Source organism: Ursus arctos, unplaced genomic scaffold (assembly GCF_023065955.2).
Source record: "Ursus arctos isolate Adak ecotype North America unplaced genomic scaffold, UrsArc2.0 scaffold_1, whole genome shotgun sequence".
NCBI classification, from domain to species: domain Eukaryota; kingdom Metazoa; phylum Chordata; class Mammalia; order Carnivora; family Ursidae; genus Ursus; species Ursus arctos.
The window spans coordinates 19,028,900-19,051,032 of NW_026622763.1; the positions used below are offsets into that span (position 1 = coordinate 19,028,900).

The 22,133-nt window shown below is 41.2% G+C and overlaps 1 protein-coding gene and 1 long non-coding RNA gene across 10 annotated transcripts in view; one reads left to right on the forward strand and one right to left on the reverse strand.

Annotated features, from left to right (window-relative positions):
• Positions 1–22,133, reverse strand: part of LOC125281353 (uncharacterized) — a 168,848-nt gene that overhangs the window by 103,249 nt on the left and 43,466 nt on the right. The window lies entirely within an intron of this gene.
• ACMSD (aminocarboxymuconate semialdehyde decarboxylase) overlaps positions 1–22,133 on the forward strand; it is a 71,206-nt gene that overhangs the window by 18,401 nt on the left and 30,672 nt on the right. For 4 of the 6 annotated variants that reach the window (XM_026510100.4, XM_044388252.3, XM_057316184.1 and 1 more), the window contains 6 exons: positions 1,570–1,666; positions 11,268–11,317; positions 12,376–12,612; positions 17,125–17,218; positions 20,026–20,121; positions 21,278–21,450. In XM_026510100.4, coding sequence (XP_026365885.1) covers positions 1,570–1,666; positions 11,268–11,317; positions 12,376–12,612; positions 17,125–17,218; positions 20,026–20,121; positions 21,278–21,450 — 747 coding nt within the window. Of the gene's footprint in view, positions 1–1,569; positions 1,667–4,636; positions 4,738–11,267; positions 11,318–12,375; positions 12,613–17,124; positions 17,219–20,025; positions 20,122–21,277; positions 21,451–22,133 lie in introns of those variants that run through there. The other 2 variants (XM_057316190.1, XM_026510102.4) reach the window with 2 other exon arrangements.

Sequence of the window (22,133 nt, forward strand, 5' to 3'; positions counted from 1 at the left end):
CGTCCTGGTGTCAAGAAACTCAGGTCTGCCTAGGTAAGGACATCTGTCTCAGATATACAAGTTTTTACTCACTGATCTTCTCCCCAGCCATGAGAAATGAAACCTTAGATGTGAGGTCTTACATATGCATGCCAGACATGAATGGGCTGCCACACTTGAAGGTGAAAAGTGATCAATTTTCTCCATGCATGAGACGGAGAAGGCCTTGTCCAAGGAAGAAAAGGATAGAGAAGGAAGCTGTGGCACAATCAAGCCAAGAGGAAGAAGAGGAAGGTGAAGGATTCCACCAAGCAGAGCTCAAGGTCTTTGATCACCACATGCCCATTCAGCTATCACGCAGGGCCCAAGGGTGATTCTGAGGCCCTGAAAAGCCACCAGAGGTGATGTGCCCTCAAAGCAGGGGAATATCAGGAGATAGCCTAGTCCCTAATAAGCCATACATCATTAATAACTAATACTTAGGATAACTAGCACTTAACATGTGTCAGAAACTCCACTAAGTGCATTATAGGGATTATCCCATTTGGTGCTTACAAGATCCCTTTACGGTAAGTCACATTATTATTCCTATTTTAAAGATGAGCAAACTGAGGCTCAGAAATGTTTAACTTGCTGAAGTCTACATAGTAAGTGATAGAATGGGGATTTGAACTTGATCACTATGATTTCAGGGACCTGGATCTGACCTTTCTCTTTTCTTTAGGGATCACAAATTAAAAGTCCACTTTAGAGAACTCCTTGCACTGAGTATTAACTGTAGTGCACATACCACTCATGATGCCTGGTGGAAGCTAGCAACTCAGCACTGAATTTCATACATGCTAGTAGACTGATTCACTTCATTGCCCTCCTCCTGCTGCAGGTGTTCACATCAGTGAGCCCTGCTCTGTTAGACAAATCATTTACTCTCACTATCCATCTGTCACTTCTCTATAAAACAAGAGGGTTGGACTAGATGGTCTATCTCAGAGGCCCTTTCCAAATCTAAAACGTTATGGATCTGGAGTTTTCCAGACACTGGGCCATCCTCTCGGGTCCTGTAGCCAGTAGTTGAGGTCAGCAAGATGACCAGCCATCCTCAGTATGCAGCCCCAAAAGGCCATGACTATGACCTTGTTCTCTCTGTGTCCAGCCACTGACACTCACAGAGCACACCCCTTCGATTCCAGGCCAACATTAAGGCACGAGGATGAAAAGCTAAGTCCCGTTAGGGGCGCCTGGGTGGCTCAGTTGTTAAGTGTCTGCCTTCAGCTCAGGGAGTGATCCCGGAGTTCTGGGATCGAGCCCCGCATCAGTCTCCTCTGCTGGGAGCCTGCTTCTTCCTCTCCCACTCCCCCTGCTTGTGTTCCCTCTCTCACTGCCTGTCTCTCTCTCTGCCAAAATAAATAAATAAAATCTTAAAAAAAAAAAAAAGCTGAGTCCCATTAAATGAACAGACTTCTACTTCTTTGAGGATTAAGTAAAAAGCTCTAAAAATGTTAGGGGAGAACCATGTTCCAAAGCATACAAGGAAGAATAAATCTAAGTAAGCCGAGGTCACCTTTTGCTGATGGGAGTTTTCTGTCTTAGGGAGAAGCAAAGATGATGAAAGATGGGAAGGTCTTCAGAGTGGTCCAAGAGAACTGCTGGGATCCAGAAGTCCGTATTAGAGAAATGGACCAAACAGGTACTTGTAATAGGAGATGCTACCAATGTTTGTGTCTGATATAAAACAACATCTGCCTCTAAAAGTCTGTTGACTACTTTATGTGATTCATGTGATGGCAACCTCCAATTGCCTTTTCTCCACAGGACAGACTATTCTAGCTTCACTTCTACTACAATGCTTTTAGAGTGTGGATTTAAACTATTTTAAATTAGATGTACCCTGTTTTAAAGTAGAATGTTACATCATCAAAAAGATAAAAGTAGTATTTTATTATTTTAAACTTTTTAAGTCCAAATGTAGAGTACTTACTATAAAGTCAACTAAAACCATAAAAATGAGAATTCACAAGTTAAGGATGCCAGTTGCTTGCTTAGTCACATTCAGGATCCATATTCTTTCTATAGTTTGTCTGGTTGCACAGTACACAGAACGTCCCCAGTGACATATAAGGGGTGGAAATGGGAGCAGTTAAAAACAAAGTTAATTGTATAATCTCAGAATACTCTACAATGAAACTAATCCAGAAATTTGAAAGAGGAAAACTGGGAAATTCTTCTTTCAAAGCTGAATCACTAACAATTTCTAAGAACTGCTTGATTTTCCTTATCCCACATCTGAAAAGCAAACAAGTCTCCCCAACTGAAAAGAATTTTGAAGACTATCTAAAATATGGTATGATGGCCACGTTGTGCTTTCACTTATTACTACCTGGTCAACTGTGCAACCTGAGGAGTATATGCTCCAAGAAGATGCACCGAACCTTCTACACACGTGTGAGCCGTGACCATGGGTTGTGATGGGGAACTCACCACTACAACACTGTCAGGTCTAAATTTCGACATGGGTGGTCTAGATTCAAACGAGAAAACAAACAACGCATATACACAAATGAAAGAGCAACTTACTATTATCACCTTCTTAATCAAAGACAAGTTTATAAGAACTTCAAATATATACAGAGATAGCAGAAGACGTTTTATTCCAAAGTCTGTACAAAATGAGTTAAACTGCCAGCCCCAAATAAGGCGGTAGTCTCTGACCGTTAGAACTTGGTCTAGGATACTTCTGGCCAGGTACTTCTTTATAGATTTTTTTTTAAAGATTCTATTCATTTATTTGACAGAGAGAGACAGCCAGTGAGAGAGGGAACACAAGCAGGGGGAGTGGGAGAGGAAGAGGCAGGCTCCCAGCGGAGGAGCCTGACATGGGGCTCGATCCCAGGACCCTGGGATCACGCCCTGAGCCAAAGGCAGACGTTCAATGACTGAGCCACCCAGGCGCCCCACTTTATAGATTTTTTTAACAATTATAAGTATATTTAAATGACATTCAAATTGAATTTTGCGGAAAGTCTAAAGCACTTTGTAGACCATTCCACAGAACAGAGTTTTAGAAGCATATGGGAGTGGGAGAGGAGTGAGAGAGAAAAAGTTTCCCAGGCTTAGAGCAAAGAGCAAGGTTTTGATCTAAATGTGAAGCTCTGAGTGAAGATAGCGGAGGAATAGGGGACCCTAATTTCATCTGGTCCCTGACACTCAGCTAGATAGTTATCAAATCATTCTGAACACCTACAAAATTAGCCAGAGATCTGAGAAAAGAATTGCTACAATTCTACAAATAGAAAAGCAACCACTTTTCAAGGTAGGAGGTGCAGAGACATGAATCTGAGGTGATACATTGGAAGATAAACCGCTGGGGGGAAGGAGGCTCCATAAGCCAGGTACCAGAGGTGTTATAGGCAGCAGGTGCAAAATCAGAACTTTTAGAAGTCTGCCCGAAAGGTGCTCAGGTGGTGAAGTGGGGAGGAATCCTAGGTGGGACAGCGTGGTCTCGGGATCCCCGGGGTCACAAAAAGAACAGGGATGCCTGAATGCAGCAGAGTTCCCAAGCATCAGAGCAGGGAAGCCAGCTGCAAACAGAGAGCTCAGGAGTGGGCTTTCTGCTTGGTGTTGCCATAAACCCCAAACCCCAGCATGGTTAGGCGACTGCTCTCAGAGCAGGGGCCCAGCAAGCAGCAGAACTGCAATGAAACCCCCACTGCTACCCCAGAAGAAATGGCACAGGTCCCTGCCTCAGGAGTCCATAAAGTTTGGAGACTCAAAACAGGGTCACGCCTGAGATAAAAAAATGCTCAGTCATCATCGGAAACCAGGTATGTACTGTATGGTGACTAACATAATATAATAAAAAATCATTAAAAAAAAATGCTCAGTCATGAGCTGGGTGAACACAGAGAGCAGATGGAAACCAGGGAGACAAGAGTAATTGACTGCTTTTCTGTGAGGGGTCCCTGAAGGGGGGGGTCATGAACTTTCAGCTCTGGGACTAGAGATGGAAGTGTCTCCATTTTCATCCCCCCATCAGTTCTGAAAGCGTTCAAGGAGCAAAACAGCACTATATAGTACAGTCTGGGCCTGCATACACCTAGCCCAGCCCCTGGCAAGGGCAGGGCAATTCCCCCCAAGCAAAGACACCTGAGAATCAGCACAACAGGCCCCTCCCCCAGAAGACCAGCTCAAGCATCCGGCTAATATCAAGTTTACCAATCACAGAGAACTGCAAAACTTTAGCTCTTGCAGAAAACAGTATATAGCATTTATGGGTTTTTTCTTATTATTCTTTAGTCTTTCAGTTCTATATTTTCTTCTTTTCAACTATTTTCTTATTTTACCAATTCTTTTTTAAAGTCTATTAATTTTTATTTTTACATTACATTATACATATATATATTTCTTTTTTGGTTTCCTTTTATTATATTCAATTTTATTTTTGTATATATGTAAGTTTTTCTTTCTTTCCTATTTTGGGATCTAGCTTCTTCTAAAAAACAGACCAAAATACACCCAGGATCTAGTTTATTGTGGTGTTCTGTTCTACATCTTGTTTGATTTCTCTCTCTCTCGCTCTCTTTTTTCTGTTATTTTTGGATTTGTTTAGTGTGTAGTTTTCTAGTGTTGTTGCTATTTTTGTATTTTCTCTCTCTTTCAGCTATTCTTTTCTGGACATAATGATGAGATGGAAAAACTCACCCCAAAAGAAAGAACAGGAGGCAGCACTCCCTGCCAGGGATTTAATCAATATGGATATAAGTAAGATGTCAAAACTAGAATTCAAAACAATGATTATAAAGGCAGGCACTGGGCTTGAAAAAAGCATAGAAGACACCAGAGAATCCCTTACTGGAGAAATAAAAGAACTAAAATCTAATCAGGCCAAAATCAAAAAGGCTATTATTAATGAGGTGTAATCAAAAATGTAGGCTCTAACTGCTAGGATAAATGAGGCAGAAGAGTCAGTGATATAGAAGACAAAATGATGGAAAATAAAAAAGCTGAGAAAAAGAGAGATAAACAACTACTGGATTGCAAAGGGAGGATTTGAAAGATCAGTGATACCATAAAGCAAAACAATATGAGAATAACTGGGGTACCAGAGGAAGAGGAAAGAGAGGGGGCAGAAGGTTTATTTGAACAAATTATAGTTGAGAACTTCCTTAATCTTGGGAAGGAAACAGGCATTTAAGTCCAGGAGGCACAGAGAACCCCCGTCAAAATCAACAAAAAAAGGTCAACACCTCAACATGTAATAGTGAAGCTTCCAAATTTCAGAGATAAAGAGAAAATCCTGAAAGCAGCTTGGGAAAAGAGGTCCTACATAAGGCTGGAAGCAGACCTGTCCACAGAGACCTGGCAGGCCAGAAAGGACTGAGATGATATATTCTAGGTGCTAAATGAGAAAAATATGCAGCCAAGAATACTTTATCCAGCAAGGCTGTCATTTAGAATAGGAGAGATAAAGAGCTTCCTGGACAAACAGAAACTAACAGAATTTGTGATCACTAAACCAGCCCTGCAAGAAATATTAAAGGGGATCCTTTGAGTGAAGAGACAGCCCAAAAGTAACAAAGACCAGAAAGGAACAGAGACAATATACAGAAACAGGGACTTTACAAGTAATACAATGGCACTAAATTCATATCTTTTAATAATTACTCTGAATGTAAATGGACTAAATGCTCTAATCAAAAGATATGGGGTATCATATTGCATTAAAAAACAAGACCCATTGATATGTTGTCCACAAGAGACTCATTTTTTTTTTTTAAGATTTTATTTATTTATGTGACAGAGAGACAGCCAGAGAGAGAGGAAACACAGCAGGGGAGTGGGAGAGGAAGAAGTAGGCTCCTAGCGGAAGAGCCCAATGTGGGACTTGATCCCGGAATGCCGGGATCACGCCCTGAGCCAAAGGCAGATGCTTAAAGACTGCGCTACCCAGCGCCCCCAAGAGACTCATTTTTGACCCACAGACACCTCCAGATTGAAAGTGAGGGGGTGGAAAACAATTTATCATGTTACTGGACATCAAGAGAAAGCTGGGGTAGCTTACATCAGACAAACTAGATTTTAAGCCAAAGACTGTAATAAGAGATGGAGAAGGACACTATATCAGAATAAAAGGAAGATCTAACAATTGTTAGATTTAAAAAATTAGGGGCGCCTGGGTGGCACAGCGGTTAAGTGTCTGCCTTCGGCTCAGGGCGTGATCCCGGCGTTCTGGGATCGAGTCCCACATCAGGCTCCTCTGTTATGAGCCTGCTTCTTCCTCTCCCACTCCCTGCTTGTGTTCCCTCTCTCACTGGCTGTCTCTATCTCTGTCAAATAAATAAATAAAATCTTAAAAAAATAAAAATAAAAATAAACAAAAAAAATAAAAAATTGTCTAACAATTGTTAAATTTAAAACATTGTCTAACGAGAAGATCTAACAATTGTAAATACTTATTCCCCTAACTTGGGAGCAGCCAATTATATAAATCATTTAATAACAAAATTAAAGAAACACATTGATAATAATACAATAATAGTAGGGGACTTTAACACCCCACTCACAGCAATGGACAGATCATCTAAGCAGAAGATCAACAAGTAAACAAGGGCTTTGAATGACACACTGGACCAGATGGACTTCACAGATATATTCAGAGCATTTCATCCTAAAGCAGAAGAATACACATTCTTCTTGAGTGCACATTCTCCAAAATACATCACATACTGAGTCATGAATCAGGTCTTAACAAGTACTGAAAGACTGGGATTATTCCCTGCATGTTTTCAGACCACAATGCTTTAAAACTTGAACTCAATCAAGAGAAAATTTGGAAGGAACACAAATACATGGAGGTTATCCAGCACACATATTAAGGAAGTGTCCACTGAATCCTTTTTTATTGAATGTTTTAAATTTAAGAATGGAATTGAATGTGTTATGTTCAGTATCCATGGAGATGATAACAGGGTTTCCTTTGTAGACCATCAATATAATAATAAGTTCTATTAAGATAATGTATTAGAGCAGCACTTGGGTGGCTCAGTAGGTTAAGCATCTGCCTTCAGCTCAGGTCATGATTCCAGGGTCCTGGGATCAAGCCCCACGTCAGGCTCTCTGCTCAGCGGGGAGTCTGCTTCTCCCTCTGCCTCTCTCCCTGTGCTCTTTCTCTCAAATAAATAAAATCTTTAGGAAAAAAAATAAAAAATAAAAAAAAAATAAAAAGCATCCTACTAAAGAATGAATGGGTCAACCAGGAAATTAAAAAAGAATTTTAAAAATTCATGGAAACAAATGAAAATGAAAACCAACTGTTCAGGACCTTTGGGATGCAGCAAAGGCAGTCCTAAGAGGGAAGTATATAGCAATACAAGCCTTTCTCAAGAAACAAGAAACGTCTCAAATACACAACCTAACCTTAACACCAAAAGGAGCTGGAGAAAGAAGAGCAAATAAAGCCTAACCCCAAAAGGAGAAGAGAAATAATAAAGAATAGAGAAGAAATCGAAAGAATAGTAGAATAGGTAAACAAAACTGGAAGCTGGTTCTTTGAAAGAATTACAAAGATCAATAAACCCCTAGCCAGACTCATCAAGAAGAAGATAGAAAGGACCCAAATAAATAAAATCATAAATGAAAGAGGTGATCACAACCAACACTGAAAAAGACAATTATAAGAGCATATTATGAGCAACAATAGGCCAATAAATTAGGCAATCTGGAAGAAATGGATGCATTCCTAGAAACATATAAACTACCAAAACAGAAGCAGAAAGAAATGGAAAACCTGAACAGAGCAAGATCTAGCAAAGAAATTGAAGCAGTAATCAAAAATCTCCCAACAAACAAGACTCCAGGGTTGGATGACCTCCCAGCGGAATTCCACCAAACATTTAAAAAAGAATTAATACCTATTCTTCTGAAGCTGTTTCAAAAAACAGAAGTGAAAGGAAAACATCCAAATTCATTCTGTGAGGCCAGCATTACCTTGATCCCAAAACCAGACAAAGATCCCACCAAAAAGGAGAATTACAGACCAATATCCCAATGAACATGGATGCAAAAATTCTCAACAAGATACTAGTTAATAGGATCCAACAGTACATTAAAAAGATTATTCACCATGGCCAAGTGGGATTTATTCCTGAGTCACAGGGGTGGTTCAGTATCCACAAATCAATCAATGTGATATACCACATTAATGAAAGAAAGTACAGGAACCATATGATCCTCTCAATAGATGCAGAAAAAGCATTTGACAAAATACGGCAGCCTTCCTTGATAAAAGCTCTCTGCAGTGTAGGGACAGAGAGAACATACCTCAATATCTTAAAAGCCATATATGAAAAACCCACAGAGAATATCATCCTTGATGGGGAAAAATTGAGAGCCCTAAAGTCAGGAACATGACAGGGATGTCCACTCTCACCACTGTTATTCAATGTAGTACTAGAAGTCCTAGTCTCAGCAATCAGACAACAGAAAGAAATAAAATGCACCCAAACTGGCAAAGCAGAAGTCAAGCTTTCACTCTTCACAGATGACATGATACTCTATGTTGAAAACCCAAAAGACTCCACCCCAAAATTGCTAGAACTCATACAGGAATTCAGCAATGTGGCAGTATATAAAATCAATACAGAGAAGTCAGCTGCATTTCTATACACTACCAATGAGACAGAAGAAAGAGAAATTAAGAAATTGATACCATTTACCATTGCACTAACAATCATAAGATATCTAGGAATAAACCTAACCAAAGAGGCAAAGGATCTGTACTCAGAAAACTCTAGAACATTTATGAAGGAAATTGAGAAAGACACAAAGAAATGGAAAAACATTTCATGCTCATGGATTGGAAGAGCAAATATTGTTAAAATGTCAGGCTACCCAAAGCAATCTATACATTCAATGCAGTCCCTATCAAAATACCATCAACATTTTTCACAGAGCTGGAACAAATAATCTGAAAATTTGTATGGAACAAGAAAAGACCATGAATAGCCAAAGGAATGTTGAAAAAGAAAACCAGAGCTGGTGGCATTATAATTCCAGACTTCAAGCTATATTACAAGTCTGTAGTCATCAAGACAATGGGGAAATGGCACAAAAACAAACACATAGATCAACAGAACAGAATAGAGAACCCAGAAATGGCCCTTCAACTCGATGGTTAACTTATCTTCAACAAAGCAGGAAAGAATATCCAATGGAAAAAAAGACAGTCTCTTCAACAAATGGTGTGGGGAAAATTGGACAGCCTCATGCAGAAGAATGAAACTGTACCATTTTCTTACCATACACAAAAATAGACTCAAAATGGATGAAAGACCTAAATGTGAGACAGAAATCCATCAAAATCCTAGAGGAGAACACAGGAGCAACCTCTGTAACCTCAGCCGCAGCAACTTCTTACTAGACACATCTTCAAAGGCAAGGGAAACAAAAGCAAAAACGAAATATTGGGATTTCATCAAGATTGAAAGCTTTTACACAGCAAAGAAAACAGTTGGCAAAACTAAAAAACAAACAACAGAATGGGAGAAGATACTTGCAAATGTCCTATCAGATGAAGAACAAGTATCCAAGATCTATAAATAACTTATCAAACTCAACAGCCCCAAAAACAAAAAATCAGTCAAGAGATGGGCAGAAGTCAAGGTGCCTGGGTGGCTCAGTTGATGAAGCATCTGCCTTTGGCTCAGGTCAAGATCCCCAGGGTCCTGGAATTGAGCCCCTCATCGGGCTCCCCGCTCAGCAGGGAGTCTGCTTCTCCCTCTCTCTTTGCCCCTCCCCCTACTTGTGTTCTCGCTCTCTCTCTCTCAGATAAGTAAAATCTTTAAAGAAGAGAAGAGAAGAGAAGAGAAAGAAAGAAAGAAAGAAAGAAAGAAAGAAAGAAAGAAAGAAAGAAAGAAAGGCATAAGACATGAAGACATTTCTCCAAAGAAGACATACAAACGGCCAACAGACACAGGAAAAAATGTTCAACGTCATTCATCATCAGGGAAATACAAATCAAAACCACAATTAGATACCAACTCACACCAGTCAGAATGGCTAAAATTAACAAATCAGGACATGACAAACGTTGGTGAGGAGGCAGAGAAAGGGGAACCCTCTCATACTGTTGGTGGGAACGAAAAATGGTGAAGCCACTCTGGAAAAGTGTGGAGGTTCCTCAAAAAGTTAAAAATAGAGCTACCCTATGACCCAGCAATTGCTCTGCTAGGTATTTATCCAAAGGATACAAACATAATGATTTGAAGGGGCACCTGCACCCCAGTGTTTATAGCAGCAATGTCCACAATAGCCAAACTATGGAAAGAACCCACACGTCCATCCACTGATGAATGAATTAAGAAGATAAAGATGTGGTATATATATACACAATGGAATATTACTCAGCCACCAAAAAATGAAATCTTACCATTTGCAGCAACATGGATGGAACTATGGAGACTATTATGCTAACTGAAATAAGTAATTTCACTCATGCGGAATCATATGATTTCACTCATGTGGAATTTAAGTAACAACATTGGATCATAGGGGAGGGGAGGGAAAAATAAAATAAGATGAAATCAGAGAGGAAGACAAACTATGAGAGACTCTTAACTATAAGAAACAAACTGAGGGTTGCTGGAGGAGAGTTAGGTGGGGGGATGGGGTAACTGGGTGATGGGCATTAAAGAGGGCACTTGATGTAATGAGCACTGGGTGTTATATGCAACTGATGAATCACTAAACTCTACCTCTAAAACTAATAATATACTACATGTTAATTGAATTTAACTGAAATAAAATTTAAATTTAAAGAGAAAAAAAAGGAAGGAAGGAAGGAAGGAAGGAAGGAAGAAAGAAAGAAAGAAAGAAAGAAAGAAAGAAAGAAAGAAAGAAAGAAAGAAAGAAAGAAAGAAAAATGTGCAGCTTGAGCAAGGACCCATCATTTCAAGAAGAAAACTAGTAAAAATGAGACTCAGATGGCTGTTGTTAGAACCATCGCTTATGACTACAGTTTAGATGAAGTGTGTCTCCTTTGGGTTTTGTTTTGTGTTTCATTCCATGGCTATCCTTGACTAACCCTGGCTCTTTTGTCCAGCATTTACCCCTCCCCCTAGACCTGGGGTTGTGGGATAAGGGAAGCCTGGGACAGAGCCTGAGAGAAGGTGGATAGGGAGGAGCTGCAGGGGAGGGGAGGGTGGGATGGAGATGTGCTGGGCCCTGGGAAATGCAAGAGGAGTGCCTGGACTATTCTTCTCATCACCTTTGCCTTTCTTTGTGTCTGTGTCTAGGAGTGACCGTGCAAGCCCTTTCCACAGTTCCTGTCATGTTTAGTTACTGGGTGAGTGTGAAAACTCGAATTGTCTTCTGGGTGGGTGAAGACTCATATCCAGCTCACTAGCGAGTAGACAGATGCCTCAAGTCTTGACATTGCCCCCCAAATCTCCTCCACTTTAGAGATAACCAGGGACCCCCAGTTTCTCATACTGCAGTGTCCCCTCTCAGGCCTTCCTCCAAGTCATGTTCTTGCTCTTATTTTATTTTTTATTTTTGAGAGAGAGAGAGAGAGAGAGAGAGAGAGAGTGTGTGCAAGGAGTGTGGAGGGGCAGAAGGAGAGGGAGAGAGAATCCAAAGCAGACTCCCCACTGAGCGCAGAGGCCAACAAGGGGCTCCATCTCACGACCCTGAGATCATGACCTGAGCCGAAACCAAGAGCTGGGCGCTTAACGAACTGAGTGACCCAGACACCTCTAGACTCATTTTTTAAAATAAAAATGCTGTAAGACTTCAATATGCCCAAATTTATCTGAGTGTCTACTATTTTCACTGAACGACTGGAATTTCAGGAGACTACCAAATGCCTGCCAGTGGGGTGGGGTGAAGTTAAAAGGAAAGAAAACAATAAAGAAGGGAGAGTTAGGGGAACAGAAAGTGAACCAGCTGCATCGGCATTTTGCTAAGGTAACTCTTGAGTGTCACTACCAGCAGAAGGACAGGGAGGAACACAGGGACAGGAGGGGTCCATGAGCAGCCTGGCATCCCATGATGAGGCATGACAAGGAGGTATGCTGCTGGTGATGTGGGACACTCACCAGGCCCATCCTCATTCCATCTCTTCTATAGGGGATGACTGGCCCAGTAATTGTGTCCATCCCTTCTGATTATAACTTCCATTTTTCTAATTCATCGGCAATATACTAGCAGTTTTCTTTACTTTTGCAGTGATTGGCTTTGGGTCTCCTACAGCCAGTGGCTATTTCAATCTGTGCCCCAGCTTGCTGAGGAGTAAAAGCCATGGATAGTGACAAATGACTCAGCCCAGGAGAGGTATTGCGCAGAGTAATTATTTAAAGAAGTCGGTCATGAATGATATGATCTTCCCTTACTTGTCTCTGCCAGGCCAAACCTCAGGACACTTTAGACCTGTGCCAGCTTTTAAACAACGACTTGGCTGCCACTGTTGCGAACCACCCCAGGAGGTTTGTGGGTCTGGGGACGTTGCCCATGCAGGCCCCGGAGCTTGCTGTGAAGGAGATGGAGCGCTGCGTGAAGGAGTTGGGCTTTCCCGGGGTCCAGATCGGCTCCCACATCAACGAGTGGGACCTGAACGCAAGGGAACTCTTCCCTGTCTACGCAGTGAGTACACGGCGATCGCTCAGCCAGCATGTGGCAGGGCCAGGCACTGCACTGGGTGCAGGAGGGCAGAACATGAGTGCGCCACCTCCCTGGCAGGGGGAAAGAAAGATGCCTGATGACATGCTGCATACAGCAGGAAATATGGAAAGAGTTCTCCGAAAGGACTGGGCCATTCCACTAGAAGAGGGACAGGTGGAAATGCTTCGCAGGCCAGCCTGGAGTTAGCTCAGGGAAATTTATCTCACTTTCCATCCCCTATGCTCTCTTTCTACTGTTTCCTTTGGAAGCTGAAATATTACCCTCATCACAGCCATGGTACAAAAGGCCATGTGAGTGACATGCAAAAAAAAAAAAAATTATTTATTTTGCTTTAGAAAAAAATACTTATCTTTCAAAATTATGACTTTTTTTTTCCAGGTGCCTGAGTGGCTTAGTCAGTTAAGCGCCTGCCTTCAGCTCAGGTCATGATCCCAGGATCCTGGGATAGAGCCCCCCGTCGGCTTAAGCGGGGAGTCTGCCTCTCCCTCTCCATCTGCTTCCCCCTCTCTCTTGTTCTCATTCTCTCTCTCATGCTCTCTCTCTAACAAATAAATAAAAAAAATTATGAGGTGATTTTGAAGAAATTCTGGAAAATACAGAAAAACAGAGAGAGGAAAACAAAAACAACCCATAATCCCACTACCCAAAGATAAATATTTACTGTTATCATATATTTCGTTTGATTTTTTTGTTTGCATGTTTCTGCATATATCTATATTTTAATGAAATCTGAATTTTAATTACACGTGAGATTTTGTATCCTAATGAATTTCCAATCCAAATGAAAATTCTCTTAATGTATAATTTTTAAGTAACTGCATATATTACAATATATGGATATGTTTTGATTTATTTAACCAGTCCTAAATTAATATACTTTTTCCCCCATATATTTTGAAAACGTATAATTAAAACACGTAACAAAAAACAATGCCATCAAAATGTTAACATTTGAGAAAACTAGCTGGTGAGTATATGTATGTTCATGGTACTATTGCTTACAACTTTCTACGTTTAAAATATTGCATTATAAAGCATATTTTCAGGAATTTGGTGCCATTTTAATCTCTCAGGTATCCAACTGAATCGCCCACAGTGCCATGGTCCTCTTCACCAGTCTTCCTCTACCCTTCTGTTCTTTCTGCAACTAAACCTGCTTTTCTTCATATCAGAAATCAAGATGCATATTCTATATTCAATTGCATTTTTTTATTTCTTACTTTCCTCCTATAATTATAACAGTATTGTTTTCTATTATTTTCATTGTAAATGCAAAATTTTCAATAGTGGATTAAATAGATGCTGGTGGGGACGCCTGGGTGGCTTAGTCAGTTAAGCGTCTGCCTTCAGGTCATGATCCTGGGATCCTGGGATCAAGGCCTGCATATGGTTCCTTGCTCAGCAGGGAGACTGTTTCTCCCTCTGCCTGCCTCTCCCCCTGCCTGTGCACTCTCTCTCTGACAAATAATTAAATCTTTAAAAATAATTTAAAAATAATTAAAAAATAAATAGATGTTGGTGTACTCACCAGGCACTATAACCACTGATCATGTATTCCTTTCATGTTTATTGAGCTCTGCCTACATGCAAAAATGTTTCCATGTTTGTATCGACGGACACTGCCCACCAGTTGAGGGTCTACCTGTTAAATTGCCTCCCAATAACCTGAAAGATTTAACGTTCCTCTAAATATTGAACTCCCTGAAGCTTATTGGCTGCAGGGGCTGAGCTGATACAGTGAATGTCTTCTAGAAACTTTAATGGGCTTTGAAAGAGGATTTATTTACTTGTGCATCCAAGTTGTTTCAGCACCATGTGAACAAGCCTTCAGCTGCAAGTTATTTTATTATTTACTGGGATTGGGTTTATGAATTACTAAGGAGCTCAAAAAGCAAGAGCAGCCAGTTGCGGTCCAAATAGATATTTTCATTTGTGTGACTAGCTCAACCCATCACTCATTCTAAATAGGCTGTTTTGGGGGCTGCGATCTCTCAGGGAATTCGGGAGAGCATCCTGGCTCCAGCTGATTTGTGATGTCCTGGGGCTGGCAGCACATTCGTTTGGTTAGCAAGACTTGGCAGCCTCACTAGTCTCTAGCTTATGCCAATAACATGGCTAAAACAAATGACAGGAGTTACCATAAACCAAGTTGTCTTTGTCATTTCAAGGGGAGCCTGGAGCTCCAAAGTGTCTAGCCATCTCCCCTACCTCCTAGACCTCCCTTGTTAGTAAGTGAACCCAACCATACATGCTCAGATCAGTTTTCAGGCACAAAAATGACCTTATTACAAGTATGAGGCAGGCAGACTGGTAGCCATAAGACCTAAGTAAGTTACCTAGCCTCTAAGTGCCTTACTTTCTTTCTCTATAAAATAAGAGTAATAAAAATGCTCATCTCAGAAGGTATTAGGCTAAGTGAAATAAGTCAGAGATAGACAAATAAATACCATATGATTTCACTTCTATGTGGAATCTAAAAGAAAAATAAACAAACAAAAACGCTAATAGACCAAATAAACACAGAGAACAAAGGAGTGGCTGCTAGGGGGCAAGGGGTGGGGGATGGGCAAAATGGGTAAAGCGGAATGGGAGATACAGGCTGCCAGTTATGGAATACATAAGTCACAAGGATGAAAGGTACAGCATAGGGAATAAAATCAATATTATAATAGCGTTGTAGAGTGACAGATGGTAGCTACGCTTGTGTAAGCACACTATAAGGTACAGAGTTGTCAAATCACCATGTTGTACGCCTGAAAGTAATGTAACATTGCATGTCAACTATACTTCAATTTTAAAAAGTGCTCATCTTATAAAGGATTAAACTAGTTAACAATTATAAAATTCTTAAAACAGCTTTGGCATATAGTAAGTTCTCAGTTAATGTGAGTTATCATGATTTTGAGAGTTTAAGTGACTTCTTTTTGTGTTCTCTACAATGCTTCACATACAGAAAGGATCAAAAATATATACTAACTTGAATTGAAGAGAAATGCACCATCACAGATGCACAGAATAATAATGAGTCAAATCCCACTGAGATACCATGACTTTTTGCTTTTGTCAAGCTCAACCCAACCCAAGAAGTTGACCCAGCCTGTATCCATTATCGGAAACTAATTAGCTACTCTCCTTTCTACCCCCAGAACCTGATGAAATTAGAAGTCCATTCTCCAATCTACCCATTGTCTGCCATTTCCAGAATCCCTTGTTGTCCAAGAATTGCATCTCCATTTTAAAAATGCTTATGTGCAGGGGCACCTGGGTACCACAGTCAGTTAAAGCGTCGGGGTCTTGATTTAAGCTCAGGTCATGATCTCAGGGTCATGAGATCGAGTCCTGTACCGGGCTCAGTGCTGGGCGTGGAGCCTGCTTAGGATTGTCTCTCTCCTTCTGCCCCTCCCCCCACCCCCGATAGTGCACACTCTCTCTCTTCTTAAAAAAAAATTAATGAAATAAAAAAATAAAAATAAATAAAAATGCTTATGTCCAGAACACACATTGCATCAGGCTATTTAGCCCACATATTTATATGAAAGATAGGATGAATCACTCCAGCACCTCAATATATTTGGAAAAGAAATGAGCTAAGGAAAATCTGTTTTGAACCTTGTTAAGCACTCATACTCAATGCCCGTTGGGGGAACTTTTTTAAATTAAACATTTTGTTGAATAAAAGCCATTCCATCCAGATAGGATTTCCATTTCCCAGAAGGCCCTGGAATAGGTCTGCCCATGACATTCGTCTCAGTACCTGCCTGGCTGAGGCACTGACAGCTCTTGACTTTTAAAGTCATCTCATTCACAACAGACTGTTCAGGGACTCAGCTGGGCTTCTGAGGCTTTGTGAGTACCTGTAGACCCCCAGAAATTCCCAGCCAGTGTCGGGCTCTGTGTGGCCAATGGCTTGGGTCAGGCCAGCCTGCTCCAGTCCAGTCATGAGGCCCTGGCCCCAGCCATCACTTCTTCACTTTCACATTCTCAGGTTTCCAAGCGGGGGAAACAAGGGAACATTCTAGCCCTGACTCTAAGGGTACAATCTGAACAGTCCTCCTGAAAGAATGGATCAAGTGGATGAAGTAGGAACCAGCAGGAGAAAATTCCCCTGCATTTGAGGTATGGGATCAGTCCTTGAGCATTTTGCTCTCAGCTACATTTGACTGATTTGAATGACGGATGTCTCCTGTGACTTGTTTTGCCAAACAGTATATTAAATCCATCAACCTCCATGGCAAATCCACCGACCCCCTTGTTAATTCTAAGTGGCCTTCTTATTTTCTAAGCTGGGGCAGAATTTCTCAATACCTCTTTCAGATAGATAAGAAACAACTTCAAAAATATTTTAGCGTATTTATTCAGATCAATATAGACCCAGAGAAAAAGCTTCCCTAAAATAGTACCCTGTATTTGCTGGCTCATCCAAATAACACACTCTCTCTCTCCCTCTCTCTCTCTCTCATTGCTTCTTTAAAGGTGGCTGAAAAGCTGAACTGTTCCCTGTTTGTGCACCCCTGGGACATGCAGATGGATGGACGAATGGCCAAATACTGGCTCCCTTGGCTTGTAGGTTTGTGTCAGCTTGGTGTGTGGAAAAGAAGATCAAGCCTTCGGGTTTTTTTCCAATTATTTCTGGAACCCTACTATGTCAAAAAGAGAAAGTATGAATAATTAACGGGAATGTGAGTTACTGAGCTCTTGGATAAATGCTATATATATTACCTTAATTTTAATCGTATCCCCACAAAACTCCATGAGGTTGACATTTTTAATAACCATTTTATAGGGAAGAAACGGAGTCTCTGAGTGGTTAGATAAGTTGTTCAAGTCACACAGTTAATAAGCGAAAATGGAATTTACACAAAACTGTCTGACTCCAAAGCTATCTCACTACACAGACTCCCAAAAAGTCTCCAAAAATAAGTAACCATGTCTGCCTAATAGATTTTTTTAAGGTAACCATGCCTAACAGATTTTTTTAAAAGAGACAACAAGAGTATCAGCTCTTGGGCGCCTGTCAGTTAAGCGTCTGTCTTCGGCTAAGGTCATGATCCCAGGACCCTGGGATCAAGCCCCACATTGAGCTCTCCGCTCAGCAAGGAGGAGACTGCTTCTCCCTCTCCCTCTGCCTGCCACCCCCACTGCTTGTGCTCTCACTCTCCCTGTCAAATAAATAAAATCTTAAAAAAAAAAAAAAAAAAAAGTATCAGCTCTTACAAGGAGAATGCTAGAGTTACAAGTAGAAGGTCAACTTCCACCATCCTAGATTGTGAATGACCCAGGCCTTCGTTTTCCTGTTATCTGCTCCTTTCTGCTGCTCTTTGTTCCTGCACTATTCATTCATGGTTCCACATGAAGGTAAGGGAGAGGGTAAGAGGAGAGACCTCTGCTTGGCCTATCCAATCTCCTTATTATCCCTGGTAACAAGAAATGGAGACAGGCGGTAATTCTGTGGCCACAAGTAAAAAGTGCAGCTCATCTACAAACTCAGTCAATAGTGGGATTTCCAGAGGAACACCTGTGGATTTTCTTTAGGGAGGCCATTATCCATTCTCTCCTCAGCCCAATTAGTACAAGTAATGATAAAGTAACCAACATGAAGAATTAAATGGAGCAGTATATTGGAAGTAAGAAAACTGAATTTCAGTCCCAGCTAGTGTCTAGTTCTTGTATAACCTGTGGCAAATCACTTCACATTCTCAGGCCCATTTCTCATGTGTAATATGGGGGAGCTGGTCTGCAGTACCTTTCAAAATGCTCTGACATTTTGTGGCTCTCTGATTGATTTTGGAGACCAATGTATTTAGTAAGGCAGCTTCCTACCCATCCTCCACCAAATTTTTGAGGTATAATTAGCAGGAAGAGACAACCTAAGAGGCACCAATGCTGTCCAGCTCCAAAGAAAATACCATCCTAATTCAGACAACACTTTGATTAGTCCTACAAACTTATTTATATTACAATTTCCCACATGAAAAACAGAGAGAAGAACATGTGCATAAAGAGCCATTTCATCATTCACTTATGCAACACATATATATTGATCCTCTCCAGCATGCCAGGCCCTGTACCAGGCACTGAGGATACTGACAAGCACAAAGCCTCTGCCCTTCTGAAGCCAATATTCTGGTTAGAAGAAAGAGATGACAAACAAATACACAGATCATGAACAAACAGGATAATTTTAAAATTCTATTCTGGACGCAAAAGTGGTCATTAGCAGATTGGAGGATTCCCAGCAAGGGAGGAACGTGATGCGACTGACACTGTAAATACTCCACTTTGGCTTCTGTATGGAGAATGGGTTATATAACTATGGCCCAAGTAGTTAATGGAGAGCAGAATCACACTACCAAAAGGACGTGATGCTGTCCATCCCCTGCCTTCAGGAAGCTCTGCCCACAAACCACTCCCAGATAGATGTGAATCTATCGCGCTTCCAGAATTCCCAAAAGGCCAGGAAGCCAGAGGCATCTCTGTCGATAGAGCAATGGCAGGCTTGGGGCAGGATGAGCATCTGGTAAAGCCCCATTTGGCAGCCAGAAAGCTAAGTCTTCCCCTGAAGGTACAGGCTTGCCTATGGAGGCCCCAGAGATTTCTTGATCACAGTCGGAAAAGCAGTTGCCTGGAAGTGTAACACAGACTAACTCGGTGGAGGTGAAGGCATCAGGCATGGAAGAGGTACTTCTTCTAGGGGCACAAAGCACTTGAAACAATTCATCTTAATCCAGTTATTTTCAGCCTCATCTCTAAGAAGCAGCAAACATTTGGCAGGATTATTGTAATTTAATATTTATTGAGTACTAAGTGGCAAGAAAAAACACATTCTATAGATGAGGAAACTGAGGCCCAGGGAAGCAACTAATACTTGTTGAGCCCCTCCAATGTGACGTTCTGGCCAGGAACTTTCCTAACATCATCATTTTCAAGGCTCCACAATGGTCTTGAAAGATGCGCAACAGTATCCCCACTTTACAGGTGAAGAAGCACAGGCTCAGGGACATGAAATAATTGGTCAAAGTCCAGGAAGCAGAAAATTAGAAGAGTCAGGGTTCAACCCAGACTCACTGTACTCTGCTTGCCCCACCACATCCAAAACTGAAGTGGAGGAATCGGGACAAAAGCTATGTCCTCTGGCTCCTTGACTCTGCTGTCCATTAGATGACTCCACCTGCAAGTGGCAAATAGGAAGTTTCTGATGGTCTGTTTGCCAAAGGAATGGCTTGTAGACCACCAAGCCATGCTGGGACAGAGGGACCTCACATTTCTCAGCATTGACAATCACAGCAAACTGCCATGCCCCAACCACTAGTATCACCAAGATTCTTCTTGCTTGAGATGACAAGCCCTGCACTCTGTGACTGTTTCCTCTTTTAGGAATGCCAGCAGAGACCACCACCGCCATTTGCTCCATGATCATGGGAGGAGTGTTTGAGAAATTTCCTAAACTGAAAGTGTGTTTTGCACATGGAGGTAAGGCCCTATCTGCATTACTCAGCTCAGTTTACCATAACAAAATACCACAGACTCAGTGGCTTCAACAACAGAACTTAATTTTCACACAGTTCTGGAGGCTGGAAATGCAAGATCAAAGTGCCTGCAGGGTTAGTTTCTGGTGAGACCTGTCTTCTTGGATCGTAGAAGGCCACTTTCTCACTATGAATGCAACGTGTCATTTTGGATGGATACAGAGATGACCCTAAGGAACGGCAGCTGATCTAAGGGAATTAGCCAACCATGTGGATTACCTGGGATTTCCCTGGTGTATCTAATGGTTTTCTGGCGATACACACTCTGTGTTGAAGGAGGCTCTGGGGAGGATCTCCTGAGCAAGTGAATCTAATCCTAAATCTCACTGTTCCTCTCCTTTCTCCTATCAGATTAAAGTCCCACCTTATAACCTAATTTAACCTTAAATTACCTCCTTAATTAGCCCATCTCCAAATATAGTTAGATTGGGGGATAGAGCTTCAACATAAGAATTTGGGGGAGGGACCCCATAATTCAGTCCATAACATGCCTGCAACCATCATTCTAGTCATAAAGTGTATGACAGTTTGGGGACCAAATTCCATTTTTATGGACAAGGTTAGTTTGGCATAGTTTTTGTTTTATTTTGTTTTGTTTTGTTTTTTGTTTGTCTAAATCCTTCTAGTCAGACTACAAGCACTCCAGTTTGCAATAGTCCCTACCATTCTCTATTATTTACATTTCCTCCTTGGTCCCTGCAGGTAATTGTGTTTCTGACTCTTGGGCACACACAAACCATCACGACCACCACTTTTGATGGTTGCATGCAGAGCAATACATTTTATGGATATGCCATCATTACATAGATATTTCCCAGATGATAGGTTGCCTCTGTATTTTGCTGTTATAAGCACACTGTATTTGAAAACCTTGACCACGTATCTTTACACACTTGTCTTCCTTCTTAGGATAAATTCCTCAAACTTGAATTTATAGATGAGTTCATACCATTTGTTCTGAGTCATCTCCCAGCATTTGGGATACAATAAATCCTTTGTAAATACTGGACTACAGTAACTCCTCTTTGCATACAACATGAGGATTAAAAAATATCCTTTTCAATTGACACTAGCCCTTCACTAATGGGTTTTACTTGCAGGTGGTGCCTTCCCTTTCACAGTTGGAAGAATCTCCCATGGATTCAACATGCGCCCAGATCTGTGTGCCCAGGACAACCCAATCAACCCAAAGAAGTACCTTGGTTCCTTTTACACTGACTCCTTGGTTCATGATCCTCTGGCACTCAAGCTGTTAACAGATGTCATAGGAAAGGTAAGTTGGGTCTGCCATGTAGATGGCTTATAGGGAGCAAAGTGTAGGATCAGCAACCTGTTCTTGGCCTCTCTCCAAAAAGGGGATGGGAAAAAAGGCATTAGAAGAAAGGAGAGGGACAGTGAGATATACGATTAGATTTGCTTGCACAGGAGATCCTCTCCAGGGCCTACTTCAACACAGTGTGTAACCATTATATACACCAGGGAAATCCCAGATAATCCACATGGCTGGGTAATTCCCTTAGATCATCTCTGTTCCTTAGGGTCATCTCTGTAGCCATCTGAAATGACACATTGCAATATGGTAAGCAGGAAAAGAGATACAAGTTTTGTAGTCAAATTGACCTGTGTTAAAATCTTGGCTCTACCTCTTACTGACTGGGTAAATTATGAACCCAACTGTCCTTATCCACTAAAATGAAATTTGGAACATTAAAGAAGGAAGAAATGACACTTAACAGGGAGCCAGGGGAAGATGATGAAGGGTCTGTATACCACCTGAAATTTTTTTCTGGAATAATATAGTACAGCCTTCATTTTGAAAACAATTCTCTCATTTAGTCCAAAAAGACCAACTTGGTATTAATTTAAACTTCACAAGAGAGAGTCTTCCTTTGTTGTCATCTGCTTGCAGATCTCTTTGTTGGTGGCATTTCTACCTTTAAGGTTTTTTTTGAAAAT